Source organism: Sorex fumeus, unplaced genomic scaffold (assembly GCF_029834395.1).
Source record: "Sorex fumeus unplaced genomic scaffold, SorFum_2.1 ptg000044l, whole genome shotgun sequence".
NCBI lineage: Eukaryota > Metazoa > Chordata > Mammalia > Eulipotyphla > Soricidae > Sorex > Sorex fumeus.
Window position 1 is genome coordinate 9,464,215 of NW_026606101.1, and position 15,673 is coordinate 9,479,887.

At 54.5% G+C, this 15,673-nt stretch overlaps 1 protein-coding gene across 4 annotated transcripts in view; it reads left to right on the forward strand.

Annotated features, from left to right (window-relative positions):
* Positions 1–15,673, forward strand: part of MTCL2 (microtubule crosslinking factor 2) — a 63,879-nt gene that overhangs the window by 35,025 nt on the left and 13,181 nt on the right. For 3 of the 4 annotated variants that reach the window (XM_056121244.1, XM_056121246.1, XM_056121245.1), the window contains exons 4-8: positions 5,045–5,107; positions 5,825–7,015; positions 9,136–9,276; positions 11,931–12,056; positions 14,426–14,656. In XM_056121244.1, coding sequence (XP_055977219.1) covers positions 5,045–5,107; positions 5,825–7,015; positions 9,136–9,276; positions 11,931–12,056; positions 14,426–14,656 — 1,752 coding nt within the window. The remainder of the gene's footprint in view (positions 1–5,044; positions 5,108–5,824; positions 7,016–9,135; positions 9,277–11,930; positions 12,057–14,425; positions 14,657–15,673) is intronic. The other variant, XM_056121247.1, reaches the window with a different exon arrangement.

A 15,673-nucleotide genomic window follows, 5' to 3' on the forward strand; every position in this document is an offset into this window, starting at 1 on the left:
AGAACCATAGGCCGGAGCTCATGCTTTGCATTCACGAGCCTCTTGTTCAGTTCCTGCCACCTCATTGTCCCCTGTGCACCACCTGGAATGGTCCCTGAGCTCAGAGCTAGGGGTAGTAAGCCCCGAGCACTGTGAAATGAGAGCCCAAACCAAGCATCAATACATAACAAAATAAAACAGCAGGTTATTGAGCTAGAATTCACACATCACAAAGTTTGCCTTTTAAAATGACATAGTTCATTGAGTTTTCTGACATTCCAAGTTATGCAACCCCCATTACCCTCTCGTGCCAGAACAGTTTCGTCACCCACAGGAGAAGCCCCCAGTGCACCAGCAGTCACGCCTTGCTCCCTCCTCCGGGCAGCTGCCCATCTACGTTCTGTCTCTGTGGCTGGGCTTGTTCCGGGCATTTCATGCGAATGGAATCCTTCACTGTGTGGCCTCATGTGACTGTCCTCTTACTCAGCGTGTTTCAGAGTGTGCATGTGGAGCTGATGTCAAGGCCCTGTTCCGCCCTGGGCGGACAGTGGTCCCTTGTGTGCCGCCATCACGCTTGGCTCATCCGTTCATTCCTCCTTGGGGGTTTGCAACATTTGGGCTGTAGCTGCTGTTTCTCGGGCTCTTTTTTTCCCCCTTCTCTTTTTTGGGCGACTGGGGACTTGGCCTCCTGGCTCTGTGCTCAGGGGTGACCCCTGGTGGTGCTGAGGGGCTAATTGAGGTACTGGAGATTCAGACTGGGGGCCAGGTGCTTGGTGAGCGCTGTAACCACTGTGCCATCTGCCCGGGCTGCTTTCTGTCCTTTGTGATTCCCCTCGCCCGCTTTCATCATGACTCCAGCCTTCTTATGATCTCATTGCTTTATCTAGGCTCGGTATCTTTGAAGATCCTGGAATTTTTTTCCTGTTACCCCACTTCCTTGTGGGGTGAATAGGAAAGAGAGACTAATATTTAAAGAAGCTGTTGTCTACCATTCACTGTTTTTGTTTTGTTTTGTTTTGTTTTGGGCCGCAGCAGGCAGTGCTCCGGGGTTACTCCTGGCTCTGCGTTCAGGAATCACTCTTGGCGGTGCTTGGGGAGCCATATGGAGTGCTGGGGATTGAAGCTGGGTTGCCTGTATGCCAGGCAAATGCCCTCCCCGCTCTACCATCACTCTGGCCCCAAACTTACTGTTTTTACATTTTGGGTTTGTGTGTGTGTGTGTGTGTGTGTGTGTGTGTGTGTGTGTGTGTGTGTGTTTCGTGGGTGTTTGTTTTTCTCTCTCTCTTTTTTTTTTTTTTTTTGCTGGGATCCAAATCAGACCACATACGTATAAGGCTAATGTGCTATTGCCAAGCCATGTCCTGACTCTTGTGGCAACTTTCTTAATGATAAAATGAAGTTTCAGGGAGAGGAATGGGTCAGCCTTGTGGGGTTCCTAGAATCCAGTTCCTGCCAACCATCCTGCTGGTAAAAGGCGGGTAAACCTTTTGTTTGGCCCAGAGCCGCACCCCAGATGCCTCTCCACAGGCTCTCCTGCTCCGAGCACTCCCCTCCCCGCTTTGCCAAAGAGGCTCTTTGTAGGGGGAAAAGATTTTTGTGACCCTCACCTTCATTCCCTTCTCTTCCCTTCTGGGTTTTGAAAACCCCCATCAGCCCTTCTCGCATGCTGGCTCCCAGCGTCTGAAATATCAGCCTCTGCCTTCCTGCTTCATTTGCATTTCAAAAAGATCGCTTTAGGACTTGATGGGGCTTCCTGATATACTTAAGAGCCCTTCTGGGCTTCTTTTGGGCCCCGGTCTGACCTGGCTGCTTTATTAGAAAATCATCTGGAACTTATTTTTATTTATTTATTTATTTATTTATTTATAATTATTTTTAAAAATCCATATTCTGGACTTTTATTTTTAATTCAGTTTTATTTTATTTGGCTTTTGGGGACACACCTGACGATACTCAGGGGTTACTCCTGGCTTTGCACTCAGAAATTACTCCTGATGGTGCTCTGTGCTCGGAGGGCCATATGGGATGCTGCTGTACTACCGCTCCGGCCCCCAGGGAACTTATTTTTAAATGCGAATGCCAGGACCTGGGCATGTGGCTTAAGAGGCAGAGACCCTGCTTGGCATGGTGTGAGGCTCCTGCTTTCAGCCCCAGCACCGCGTGTCCCCTACCAGCTCTGCATGGTGTCTCCAGAGAGCCCCCCACACAGTTAAAAACAAAATCAACCCTGGCGACTTCTCCCATCAGTTCTCTGGGATTGGGGGCTTAAGCGTCGGTACTGTTCCCCTGCGCAGTTCCCCGTGAGGTCGTGCTGTCCTCGGATCCCGAAGACCAAGACGCTGCGAGCCGGCTCTGGCCCTCACCGGCAGGGCACCGTTTTTTTCAGGACTAGGTGAAGAGTTTTGCCAAGGACTGGGGGATCTTTCTCTCTGTTCCAGTAGAGTAGGGGCTTGGATTAAATCGTTGGTTCTCATTATCAGGATTAGGAGTGAGAGGCGGGATGGGGGCAGGAGGAGGCATATATTCAAACTGTAGTCCGGAGCCATTTCAGAAAATGTCTTCTTGGGACCAGGGTAGCAGCTTCAAGGGTGCACCTGCTTTGCATGCAGGAGGCCTGGGTTGGATCTCCGCCATCCCCAAAGTCCCCTGAGCACTGCGAGGGTCTCCCTGAATGAAAACAACAACTTGGGAAAAAGCCTAACGATCCTATGTGGGGTGTATAGTATGGATCACCCCCTATAGGAAGAAGTGTTTAATGGAATCATGCATCTAGTAGACTCTAGAACATTGAGAAGCTTCAGTAATAATTTTTGGAGGGGTGGGGAGCTTTTGGGTCACACCTGCTGATGCTCAGGGCTTACTCCTGACTCTGCACTCAGAAATCATGGCTGGGGGTGCTCAGGGGACCTTATGCGATGCCATGCCTGGGATGAAGCCTGCGTCAGCCAAATGCAAATGCCCTACCCATTCCACCACCTCTTCAGCCTTCGCTAATGATTATTATAGCATTTCCTCACCTTCCCTTGCATAGAACTTCTACCATTTTGCCTTAGTTTCTTTCCTTTCCTTCATCCCCTCCCTCGCTCCCTTCCTTCCTTTTCCTAACAAGGGCCTCTCAGTGTAAGGGCCTCTCTGCCACATCCTGGCCCTCCCCACTTTGCATTCCTGCCAGTGATATATGAGCACTTCTGTGTCTCCATAGTTTCACTGATAAAATGCATTGTCAGGTGTTTGGGTTTGAGCCCATCTGATTAAGAAATAGGATCTCCGAGTTTTCATTTGCGTTTCTGTCATAAATAAGGTTGAGCCTTTTTCTGCAGTTAGAAGCTATTTACCTTCCTTTTCTTCTGAACTTTTTTTTTTTGGACCACACCCACAGGTGCTCCATGTTTACTCCTGACTCTGTGCTCAGGGATCAGTCCTGGTGGTGCTCAGGGGAATCGAACTCAGGTTAGACGTGTACAAGGAAAGCACCTGGTCTATACTATGTCTCTGGCCCCTGACCTGTTTGTTAAATATGTATATATATATTTTTTCAGCCTATTTTTCTTTTCTTTCCTTTTTTTTAAATTAAAATTTTTATTAGAGAAATAGTACAGTGGGTAAGGCACTTGCCTTGCACACGGCCAACCTGGGCCCCATCATCGGCATCCCATATGGTCTCCTGAGCACCGCCAGGGGTGATCCCTGAGTGCAGAGCCAGGAGTGATCCCTGGGCGTTGCCAGGTGTGAGCCCAAAACGAAAAATTGAACAAATAATAAAAAACAAATTATTCTCTGTTTTGTATAGCTCTTTGTGTATGGACGAGATTAACTGTTAGTGCAATAGCAAATGTTTTTCTTAGTTATTTAGACCTTTGCTTTTCTGTGGGTGTTTTTTTCTTCATGGAATTTGCTTATCTAATCAAATATACAAATTATTTCCCCTGTAGCTTCTGAATTTTCCCCGCTCATGATGAGGCTGATAATTACATCTTTAGTGGCTCCTAATCTGCATGAAAGCATCATTTAAATTGTAGAAATGAGGGAGCTCCTGTACTATCCAAGGGCCCCCCGCCCCCCTTGTGACTGATTTGTTGCCCCTTGTTCATTTGGTGTATTAGTGTTCCTAAGGATTGTCGGTCCCTGCTGGGATTCTGGTTCTGAGAGGACAGGATTCTTCTGGGGATGGAGATTTGCAGGGATTCTCTCTCTCTCTCTCTCTCTCTCTCTTTCTTTCTTTCTCCTCTTTCCGCCCCCCCCCCCCCGGGGGGGGGTGGTCAGACCTTCAGGACTGGGATGGGGGCAGGAGGAAATGCAATGCAGAACATTTGCTCACTTGACTTCAACCAGGGACTGAGGGGAAGGCTGGAAGGGTGGGCGTGCACGCTCTGTAGGTGGGAGGCTGCTTTCCTCCGGAGCACTACAGGGAGTAACTCCCCTGCCCTGATCAGGGATGGCTTTCCCCAGCACCATGGATGTAGCTCCAATACGAAAAGCAAGCCAAGGAAAATTGGCCTCAACCAGGCAGCTCTGAAGCTAGAGTGACCCTTGAGAGGGTCCCAAGGGGGCAGGGACCAGTGCTAGCATGTGGGCTCTGTCCAGGGGGGCACGTGGCCTCGGACTAGGGAGCTGCTCTCGCCAGCAGCACTCGAGGTCCCAGCGAGGGGAACAGGTGCCACTGTGCTGAGTGGGTCTGGATACAGCGTCTCGGTGTCTTCCTTCCTGAGACCCTCTCCTGCCTTGGGCACTGCTGCTGCCTCCTTGGAACCCCTAGTGGGGCCGGCCACTTCAAGGATGCTCAGGAAACCCTTGGTGAGCCAGAAACCCAGTTGCAGGGGTCTAAGCCCCTGGCGGACCCCAGAGTAGATGTATCCAGAATCGTCTCTTCCTCCATAGCTTCTGGGCCGCCGCCTCCGGAGCGTGCCTCCCCGCCTGCTCTGGGAAGTCGCTCTGGTTCCACCATAGGTGCTGGGAGGTGTCGGGTCCAGGCTCTGCTCAACTCTCGGAGGGACTCCAACACTGTCCCTTTCCTTTAGCTGGCCCTGCCCATGTTCAACTCGTTGTGTTGTTTACCTCCCTCTAGCACTCCTTGAAGAAGAGAGGGACCCGCTCCCTGGGGAAGACGGACAAGAAGCCTTCGGTGCAGGTACTTCCCAGCCGTCTCCGCACAGCCCCCGCTCGGGCGCCCAGCTTCTCCCCCATTCTCCCGGCCTCTGTTTTCTCTCCTTTTCTTTGGTGTGTGACCAGGTGGGTGTTTGGGGTCCCCCGCCCCGCCCCCACCCCGCCCCCACAGTGCTCAGGTGACCTTATGTGGCTCCAGAGATGGCATCGGCGGCATGCAAAGCAGATGCCTCCACCCCTGCACTGTGTCTCCGGCCCTGACTCCATTCTCTCATTTTCGTGCCCATTTCACTGCCAGACACCTCGCCCTGAGCTTGGCATTCGCCCCCAGCTCAGATGGAGCCCAGGCCAGGCGTCGGACGTGGTTGGCGTCCGGGCGGGCAGGGTGCCAGTTGCTTCTCTTGATTCTCTCATTTCACTCCATCCCTGGCTTTGTGATGGAGGGAGCATTACTGCTTCATTTCACGGAGGAGGAAACGGATAGTAATCATTGTAGTGAGAGCAGCAATACTCATTCCATGTTGTCTACTCCAGGAAGCCTTCCTGGGCTACCCAGGCTCTACGCCTAGTGCTCCATCCCCCCCACCCCTTCTTCTCCACACCTTGAACTCTTTTAAGGTCAGGGCCATGTGGATGCATTCCGGGGTGCCCCGCCTAGCCCAGTCCGTGCTCCCTGAACTACCTCGTGCGCGTCTCCAAGTGCTAACCCTCGCGGGTCCCGTGTGTCCCTGTGCCCACCCAGGAGGACAGCGCGGACCTGCGGTGCCAGCTGCACTTCGCGAAGGAGGAGTCCGCCCTCATGTGCAAGAAGCTCACCAAGCTGGCCAAGGAGAACGACGGCATGAAGGAGGAGCTGCTCAAGTACCGCTCGCTCTACGGGGACCTGGAGGGCGGCCTGTCGGCCGAGGAGCTGGCGGCCGCCCCGCACTCGCGCGAGACCGAGCTGAAGGTGCACCTCAAGCTGGTGGAGGAGGAGGCGAACCTGCTGAGCCGCCGCATCGTGGAGCTGGAGGTGGAGAACCGCGGGCTGCGGGCGGAGATGGACGACATGAAGGACCAGCCTGGGGCCGGCCCCGGGGGGCTGGAGGCCCGCCTGGCCTTCTCGGCGCTGGGCGGCGGCGGCGGGGAGTGCGGGGAGAGCCTGGCCGAGCTGCGGCGGCACCTCCAGTTCGTGGAGGAGGAGGCCGAGCTGCTGCGGCGCTCGTCCGCCGAGCTCGAGGACCAGAACAAGCTGCTGCTGACCGAGCTGGCCAAGTACCGCTCGGAGCACGAGCTGGACGTGACCCTGTCGGAGGACAGCTGCTCCGTGCTCAGCGAGCCCTCGCAGGAGGAGCTGGCGGCCGCCAAGCTGCAGATCGGCGAGCTCAGCGGCAAGGTGAAGAAGCTGCAGTATGAGAACCGCGTGCTGCTGTCCAACCTGCAGCGCTGCGACCTCGCCTCCTGCCAGAGCACGCGGCCCATGCTGGAGACGGACGCCGAGGCGGGCGACTCCGCCCAGTGTGTGCCCGCCGCCCTGGGCGACGCCGGCGGGCCCCACGCCGCCCGGCTGTGCCGGAGCAGGGAAGCCGAGGCGCTCCCGGGGCTGCGTGAGCAGGCCGTCCTGGTCAGCAAGGCCATCGACGTGCTCCTGGCCGACGCCAACGGCTTCTCGGCTGGCCTCCGGCCTTACCTGGACAACGAGGGTGTGGATTTCCGGCTGCACGAACCCCCCGACAACAGTGAGGGGCCCCGGGACTCCAAGCTCCTGCACGCGCTCCTGGTGCGGCTGAGCCTGCTCCAGCAGGAGCTCAATGCCTTCACCAGGAAGGCCGACCCCGTCCTGGGCAGCTCCGTCAAGGAGCCCCCGGAGCCCTTCCCGACGCTGCCCCCCTTGGGCTCCCAGGGGCCCTCCAAGGAGATGCTTCTGGCCAAAGACCTTGGCTCCGACTTCCAGGTGAGCTGCCTGCGTCTCAGACCCTCCCAATATGTCCTTTGTTCTCAGAAACATTTTCCTGATGCCTAACGGCCAGAGAGGGACGTGCACCCTGTGAATCTAGGGGCACACACAGCAGCTGTCACCCGGACCAAGGGCTAGCTAGAGCGTGACCAGCTGGAAGTGCTTGCTTAGACCCCCTTCTGACCACTGCCCCTGGGCCCAAGAGTCACCTGTCTCTTGAATCTCCTTTTATTTTTTTTCCACAGGGGCAGGGAGGGCCCAGTGGCCAACTGTGCTCAGGGATCAGCCTGGTGGAGCTCAGGGAACCATATGGGGTGGCGGCGATCACAGAAAGCATCTTACCAGTTGTACTATCTCCAGCCGTTAGTCTTAGTTTTTAGGGTTTTTTTTTTTTTTTTTTTTTTTTTTTGCTTTTTGTGTCACACCTGGAGATGCTCAGGGGTTACTCCTGGCGGGGTGCTGGGGGACCATATGGAATGCTGGGAATCGAACCCAGGTCAGCTGTGTGCAAGGCCAACGCCCTACCCACTGTGCTATCGCTCCGGCCCCAGTTTTAGGTTTTGTGTTTGTTTGGAGGCCACACCCGGTAGGCTCAGGGATGACTCCTGGCATGTGCTCGGGAGACCACCGAGGAAGCCAGGGATGGAACCCAGCTCGGCTCCTCTCTCACTGCCCTGTCTCTGGCCCTGGCTGCTGATGTTCGGATGAATGAAAATGCTTTGTTGGAAATGACTCCTCCCTCACAACCGCCTTGGCCGTGGCCAGTGCCCCCCGTGTGGGGTCATGGGAGAGAGCCGCTCCTTAGGATGCCACGTCAGGGAGAAAGGCCGGACTGCAGTGGGCTCCGCGCGAGGCCGCATGGTTCTGGGAACGGGGAGTGTACACAGCAGGGGCGAGCCGCGCTGACCGGGAGGGTGCCCGGAGCAGAGTCTCCACAGGGGGAACAGCCCAGGGAGCAGGAGGGAGGCGGGGCTGGACATCACAGGGCAAGGGCAGGGCCTCCTCTTTCCGTTCCATGCTGGAGACTGGACTCTCCCAGGAATGACAGGGCACCTGCCTTCAGCCCTGCCCCTGGCTGGTGGATATGGCGAGAGGGGTATCGGGCCACACCCGGCAGTGCTCAGGGGTCACCGTGGAGGTGCTTGGGGACAATGGGCTATGCTAGGGGGTGAACCAGTGTTGGTCATGTACATGGCAAGCATCTTAGCCCTGTTCTATCTCTTCGGGCCCTGGTCTAACTATTTGGTTTTGGGGTATTTTTTTGCTTTTGTCTTTGGTTTTGTTCTTTTGGGTTTTTTGTTTGTTTTTATGGGGGTGGGGGTGTGGTTGGGCCACACTTGACAGTGCTCAGGGCTCACTCAAGCTCTGCTCAGGCATCTGTCCTGGAATGCTGGGCCTTGAACCTGGGTCAACCACGTGTAAGGCAAGTGCCCTCCACTCTACTATTTCTCCAGCCTGTCTATTTTGGTTGTTGTTTTGCTTTTTTGTGTTTGCTTTGGGGTCATATCTGGTGGTACTCAAGGTTCTGGCTCTGTGCTCAGGAGTGACCCCTGACATTTGTGGTGCTGGAGATTCAGATTGGGTCATAACCCCTGCGATTAGGTCATGACCCTTGCAGACACAGACACACACACACACACACACGGTTGGTGCTTCACCTCTTGTGCTCTCTCTCCAGCCCTCTCTGGCTTTTTTTGTTTCAGTTTTCTGGGCCCACACCCAACTGTGCTCAGGCTGACTCCTGGCTCTACACTCAGGGGTCACTCCTGGCCGGCTCAGGGAACCACATGGGGTTCCAGGATCAAACCCATGTTGGCTGAGTTCAGAGCAAGCGCCCTCCCCGCTGTGCTGTCTCTAGCCCCGATCTGGCAAGCGGGTGACGCTGTGTTGGGGCTGCCCCTCGGTTCTCAGGCCGGAGTGAGCAAGGTCCCCGGCTGTGCTGGGCTCTCGGGCTGGCTCAGGTCTGTGCGCGAGGTGACGTGTGTGGTCACCTCCCTCAGTGCCGGCACCAGGGCTGGGTATGGGTCACAGAGGTGGCTCCCAGGGGTCTTGGCCCGCAGCTGAGTGGCAGGAGCCTTCTGCTGACCTTTGGTTTCTTCTGCCCGTGCGTCCGGCAGCCGTCGGACTTCAGGGACCTGCCGGAATGGGAGCCAAGGATCCGAGAGGCCTTTCGTGCCGGGGACCTGGACTCGAAGCCCGATCCCGGCCGGAGCTTCAGGCCTTACCGAGCAGAAGACAATGACTCCTACGCTTCTGAGGTGGGCCCCAGCCTGAGTACGCCAGGGGGAGAGAGACAGGGGCCTCCCCCACCGCAGCAGAGGGTGCCCTGGAGGGTCTTCACTGGCGATGATGAGGGTTTTGAATATCCCATTTGGCTCTGAGCTTCCTGGTAGTCAGGGTGAAGAGGGCAAGGAGTTTGGGTCATTCTCATGGCCCAGTAAATGGAAGCTTATAAACTCATCTGAATCGAGTAATTTTTTTTCCTCCAATAGTACATGCCATTGGGAATTTAATTTCGTGGTATTTAAGGAGCTACTTTCTGTTCCAGGAACGCAGCGGGCGCTGTAGTTAGGCAGACTGGGTTCAGGTGGTGGTGGGTCCGCTGTTTGCTGACTGGGAGATTTTTTTGGTTTGGTTTGGTTTTCGTTTGAGGGCCACAGCTGGCAGTGCTCAGGAGTTACTCCTGCCTCCTCACTCTGGGCTAGGCTCAGGGGACCATACGGGATGCCAGGGATCGAACCTGGGTCAGCCACATGGAAGGCAGGTACCCTACCTGCTGTACTATTGGTCCAGCCCTGACTGACATCTTGAGCTAAATTCTGTCCTCTCACTTTTCAAACAAGGAAGATGCCGCCCCTCTGGTTGTTGAAAGAATCAACATGGAATCAACAAACCTTAGGTCAAGGCGTGTTGCATGTTGAGTGAAGGAGAGTCGTCCCGAGGGCACATCCCTGGGTCTCGGGACCTCACAGTGGCTGCATTTCCGCTTCTGTCAGAACTTCAGAGGTTCTCTGGTCCGTGAAGAATCCTGAGGGGTTCTGAGCTTCTCTAGGAATTTTCCCCCACTTTGGTAACGAACCAGAAGCAGAAAAAAAGGCTCTACAGCCTGTGTGGGGCTTGCAGAGCCTCTGGAATCACGGGGAGCCTGGGATGTGCCCCAGCCTGAACCCGCTTTCCTGAGCAAGTCAGGCTCCTAGAGTGATCTGAGCCTCCGGCAGCCATGGCAGGAGGGAGTGAGGGGGTCGTGAGTGCTGCATTCATTTCCCCGAGGAGCAGAGTTCCCTGAATGCACTCCGTTTTCCTCCTTTGCACCTACTCTTTCCTGCATGGTCAGAGTTTGCTGGACACTGTGTCAAGGAGAACTCCAGAGTGAGGCCATAGTATAGAGGTCTGTGAGGATTTGGGGTACAACACAGATATTCAAGTCGCCCTGTCAGAGCGCCCTTTATTGCCAGGTTTCCAGACCGGCCAGGTTTGGTTTTGGTTTTGGCTTTCCCCAATAAAGGCATTTTCTTGTTATACCTGAGAAGATTTGTTGCAGGCACTGAGCTGCCATTTTCAGCCCTTCCTGCCCACTGCTTGGCACGACAGCATAAGTATTCTTTCTACTAGAAGATACTACTTAGAAAATGGAGCGAAAAACACTTTTAAAATGGGTGGAGGGGCTGGGGCTGGAGTGATAGTACAGCGGGTAGGGCGTTTGCCTTGCATGTGGCCGACCCGGGTTCGATTCCCAGCATCTCATATGGTCCCCTGAGCACCGCCAGGAGTAATTCCTGAGTGCATGAGCCAGGAGTAACCCCTGTGCATTGCCAGGTATGACCCAAAAAGCAAAAATAAATAAATAAATTTTTTAAAAAATGGGTGGAGGGGCTTGATGGGCCCATATTGCTCAGGACATACTCCTAGCTGGGACCTGGTATTGGTCTGCTTCTGATTACATCCCAGTGGTCAGTTTAATTTGAGCCACTTTCAATATGTGTTTTTCTGAATGAATGTTACACTTCAGTTAAAATGATGTTTATGGGGATTGTAGAGCTAGTGCAGCCGCTAGGGAGCTTGCCTTGCATACTGCCGACTCAGGTGTGATCCCCGGCACCACACGTGGTACCCTGAGCCCTACCCCCCCCACTCACTCTTATTTATTTATTTATTTATATAAGCCGGAGAGATAGTACAGGGGTTAAGGCACCTACCTTTCATGAAGCCGACCCTAGTTCAATCCCTGGCACTATATGAGGTCCCCTGAGTACCACCAGGCAGGACTCACTCATAAATGCAGAGCCAGAAGTAAGACCTTAGCACCACTGGGTGTGTCCCTACACTCCAAAATAAATTAATTTTCAAAAAGCAGGTGCTTGCCTTAACTCCTGAACCATCTCTTCACCCAGCTGAATGGTTTTTGTACATAAGGATAGGCCCACTAAACATTATATAAATCTATTTTTAAAGTCATTTTTTACTTTTTGAAGCTATAAACAATGAGCTGACACATATCTTAGTAGACCATACTTATGTTCACAGTATATTATTTTCAAGTAAATGTCAAAGAGAAATTATCAGGTCAAAATGATGACAGACCCGGAGTGATGAGACAGCGGGTGGTGTACTTGCCTTGCGCACTGCTCACCTGGGCTTGATCCCCAACACCCCAAATGGTCCCCTGAGCCCCACCAGGAGTGATCCCTGAGCACAGAGCCAAGATGACAATAGGTAGACTTGGTTGACACTTTCCTGCCACCGTCCCAACCATGGGTGGAGGTCGGGCAGCTGTTGACCCTGATTAGAAGTTGAAGGACCGCGGGGACCCTTTCTTCCCTTCCATGATGCCCCCCTGCCATCGTCGTCTCATGACCAGTGTCACGGTGCCGCCTGCTCTGTCCTCATGATCGTGCTCCTCATTCCCACCCAGATCAAGGAGCTGCAGCTGGTGCTGGCTGAGGCCCACGACAGCCTCCGCGGCCTGCAGGAGCAGCTCTCCCAGGAGCGGCAGCTTCGGAAGGAGGAAGCCGACAGCTTCAATCAGAAAATGGTCCAGGTGGGTATTCCCTGCCTGCCCCCTCCCAGCTCCCTGGCAGAAAGGAAGGGGACACAGATGCCCACGTCCCATTTTTTTTTCCCCCAATGGAATCACTGAGATAAGACCATTACAAACACTTTTAAGATTTCAGTCTTACAATGTTCCAACATCCTTCCCTCCATCCGTGTACATTTCCCACCACCACGGTCCCCAATATCTCTCCCACCACCCTCCTCCTCCAGCCTGCCTCTTTGGCAGGCACTTCTCTCTCTGACTGTCTGTCTCTCTGTCTCCCTCCCCGCCTACCCCATTTTGGGCATTATGGTTTGCAATACAGATATTCCTGGCTCATACTATGCTTTTTTCATTTCCCACAAATGAGTGCAGTCACTCTCTGTCCTTCTTCTTCTGACTCATTTCACGCAGCATGATACTCTCTATGTCCATCCAATAATAAGCGAATTTAATGACTTCTTTTTTTTTTTTGCTTTTTGGGCTAGAGCGATAGCACAGCGGTAGGGCGTTTGCCTTGCACGCAGCCAACATGGCCAACCCGAGTTCAATTCCTCCGCCCCTCTCGGAGAGCCCGGCAAGCTACCGAGAGTATCTCGCCCGCACGGCAGAGATAACATCTCCAATGGAGACGTTACTAGGCCCACTCGAGCAAATTGATGAACAACAGGAGGACAATGACAGTACGTTTTGGGTCACACCCGGTGGTGCACAGGGGTTACTCCTGGTTCATGCACTCAGGAATTACTCCTGGAGGACCATATGGGATGCTGGGGATCGAACCTGGGTGAGCTACGTGCAAGGCAAACGCCCTACTCGCTGTGCTATTGCTCCAGCCCCGACTTCATTTTTTTCTAACAGCTGCAGAGTATTCCATTCTGTAGCCGTACTGTCATTTCTTTAACGAGTCGTCTGCTCTTGGGCACTTGGGTTGTTTCTAGATTCTGGCTATTGTGAACAGTGCTGCCACGAACATGCAAGTGCAGATGTCGTTTTTGCTGTGTGTCTATGTCGTACTTGTCATCATGTGATGCCGGGCCAGGCTGGTCACTGGCTGCCTGTGTGACCCCAGTCGTATCTTGTCCCCTTGCTGGGCGCACTTTCCCTCGTCAGAGCTGGAACCCTCTCGCAGAAAGGCTGTAGACCTGGCTGGTTGTCCAGAGCGTCATCCCAAGAATGGAAGGCACTTATGAAGCCCTTCCTGCATGGCAGGCCTGCTCCGTGCATTACTACTCACAGTGACCTTCAGTTCTCTTTCCTGCTCCTGGGACCACGCCCAGGGCCTCGCACATATAAGCAGATACTCTGTGTCTGATACGCTGACACCTGGCTGGGATTTGGGGGAGGGAGGTGCACACCAAGCAGTGCTCAGAGCTCACTCCTGGCTCTGCATACAGGGATCACTCCTGGTGGTGCCCAGGCGATCATATAGGGTGCTGGGATCCAACCCAGGCGTGCAGGACTAGTGCCCTCCCGCTGTAGTATGGCTCCGGCCCCAGGAGCTGCTGGGGTTTTAATGCAGATCTGACTCTGCTTCCTCCCTTGTCTCACCCTCGCCGCCCCCCTTTTCCCGGCCCTTTGCTCTCCACTGGGGTTTTCCCACCATGATTCATCCCCCGGAGTTCCTCATTAAATGAGAGTTTAGGGGAAGTACTGGCACCCAGCATGTGCTTAGTCTCTCCTGCAAGTCTCCTTTGGTTTGGGTTTTTGTATTTCTGGAGAGGGGGAAGCAATCCTCCCACTTCAAGTGGTGCTTGGAAGGGCCCTGGGCCCTTCCCAGTGATTCAGTGATTCTCGGACCAGCTGTTCTGATGGGAGGGACTGGGGGTGTGGCGCTGCTCATCCGGGGACTAACCAGGCCACCCCACTGGGCTCGGAGCCTCCAGGGCTGCACCCTGGATTGAGTCAGGGTCGACTGCACACACGGCCTGCACCTGAAACTTGTCTCTGTCCCTCTCCCGCCCCTCTGTCCGGGTTCTCGTCAGATAGGTCAGGGGCCAGACCCTAGCTCTGGCACCGATTTGTAGTTATGATTTCCTGTTCTTTCTCTGAGGGTTTTCTTTTTCCTGAGGGAGGGCTCAGCTCAGTGTTAGTTTCTTTATTCATTGGTTCTCAGGCTACACCTGGGCTTACTCCTGCCTCTGTGCTCAGGGACCGGACCAGTCCTGGCCTGGATTGGGCGATCATACGCGGTGCCAGGGAACCACACCTGGGTGGGCTGAGTGGAAGGCAGATGAATGCCTTTCGTGCTCGCTGCTAGTGATGGAATCCCTCACAGGGATTCGCCAGCAGGCATTTCCGGAATGTTCCGTCTACCGGGGTCTCGGGCCGGACCTTGGGTGGTTTGTCTAAGCCAATGCTTGTCTTCCTCGCAGCTGAAGGAGGACCAGCAGAGGGCGCTCCTGAGGCGAGAGTTTGAGCTGCAGAGTCTGAGCCTCCAGCGGCGGCTGGAGCAGAAATTCTGGAGCCAGGAGAAGAACATGCTGGTGCAGGAGTCCCAACAGTTCAAGCACAACTTCCTGCTGCTCTTCATGAAGCTCAGGTGGTTCCTCAAGCGCTGGCGGCAGGGCAAGATTTTGCCCAGTGAGAGGGACGACTTCCTGGAGGTACGGGCCTGGGCCTGGGCGGGGGCTACAGGGGGAGAAAGAATGAGAGGGGGGCTGGAGCGATAGCATAGTGGGTAGGGCGTTTGCCTTGTATCCGGCTCGACCCGGGTTCAATTCCCAGCATCCCATATTGTTCCCTGAGCACGGCCAGGAGTAATTCCTTAGTGCACGAACCAGGAATAACCCCTGTGCATCTCTGGGTGTGACCCAAAAAGCAAAAAAATAAATAAATAAATAATGAGAGGGGGACCCAGCTGGTGCAGCTCGGGCCCTCTCCCCCCCAAGCTCATAGCCAGCCCAGCTGTCGGCTTCCCGTGTTGCTCATCACTCGGGTTGGAGGGGTTCTGGAGCAATAGCACAGCGGGGAGGGCATTTGCTTTGCAAGCGACTGACCACGTTCTATCCCCAGTGTCCCATACGGTCCCTTGAGCACCGCCAGGAGTAATTCCTAAGTGCAGACCCAGGAGTAACCCCTGAGCATCACTAGGCGTGATCCAAAAATTAAAAAAAAAAAAAAGAAAAGAAAGACAAAAAACTGATCTGGTTTTTTAGGGGGCTGATGTAGGGAGTTGGACTACACCTTATGCGCAGGGACTATTCCTGAAAGCACAGGTCCCCTGTGGTGCATGGGGGACCGTATGTGGCACTGGGGATTAAACCAGGCCTGCCTGCCTGCAAGGCCTCCCCCCCATCCCTCCTTCCCGGTCACCCAGGAGAAGCCCCCCTGCATTCCCTGTGCCTCTCCCCCTCCCCGCTGTTTGCCTGCTGACCCTTCAAGGGTGGGTTCCTCTGCAGGGCCTTAGCATTTGCTCTGCCTTTTCTTGCTAGTTTTGACCCGCATGGTCACAGGACCTAGTTCTCACCCCCTTTGCACCCCCTTTGGGACTTTGCCCCAAGCCCACCTTCTCTAGAGACCTACCTCGGCCCCTCCCAGCTCCTTACCTGTGCGCCCTGCCTCTCTGGATCCCTGTGGGATGTGCCAGATGGGGACAGACCCGCTAGGCATTTTCCTGCATT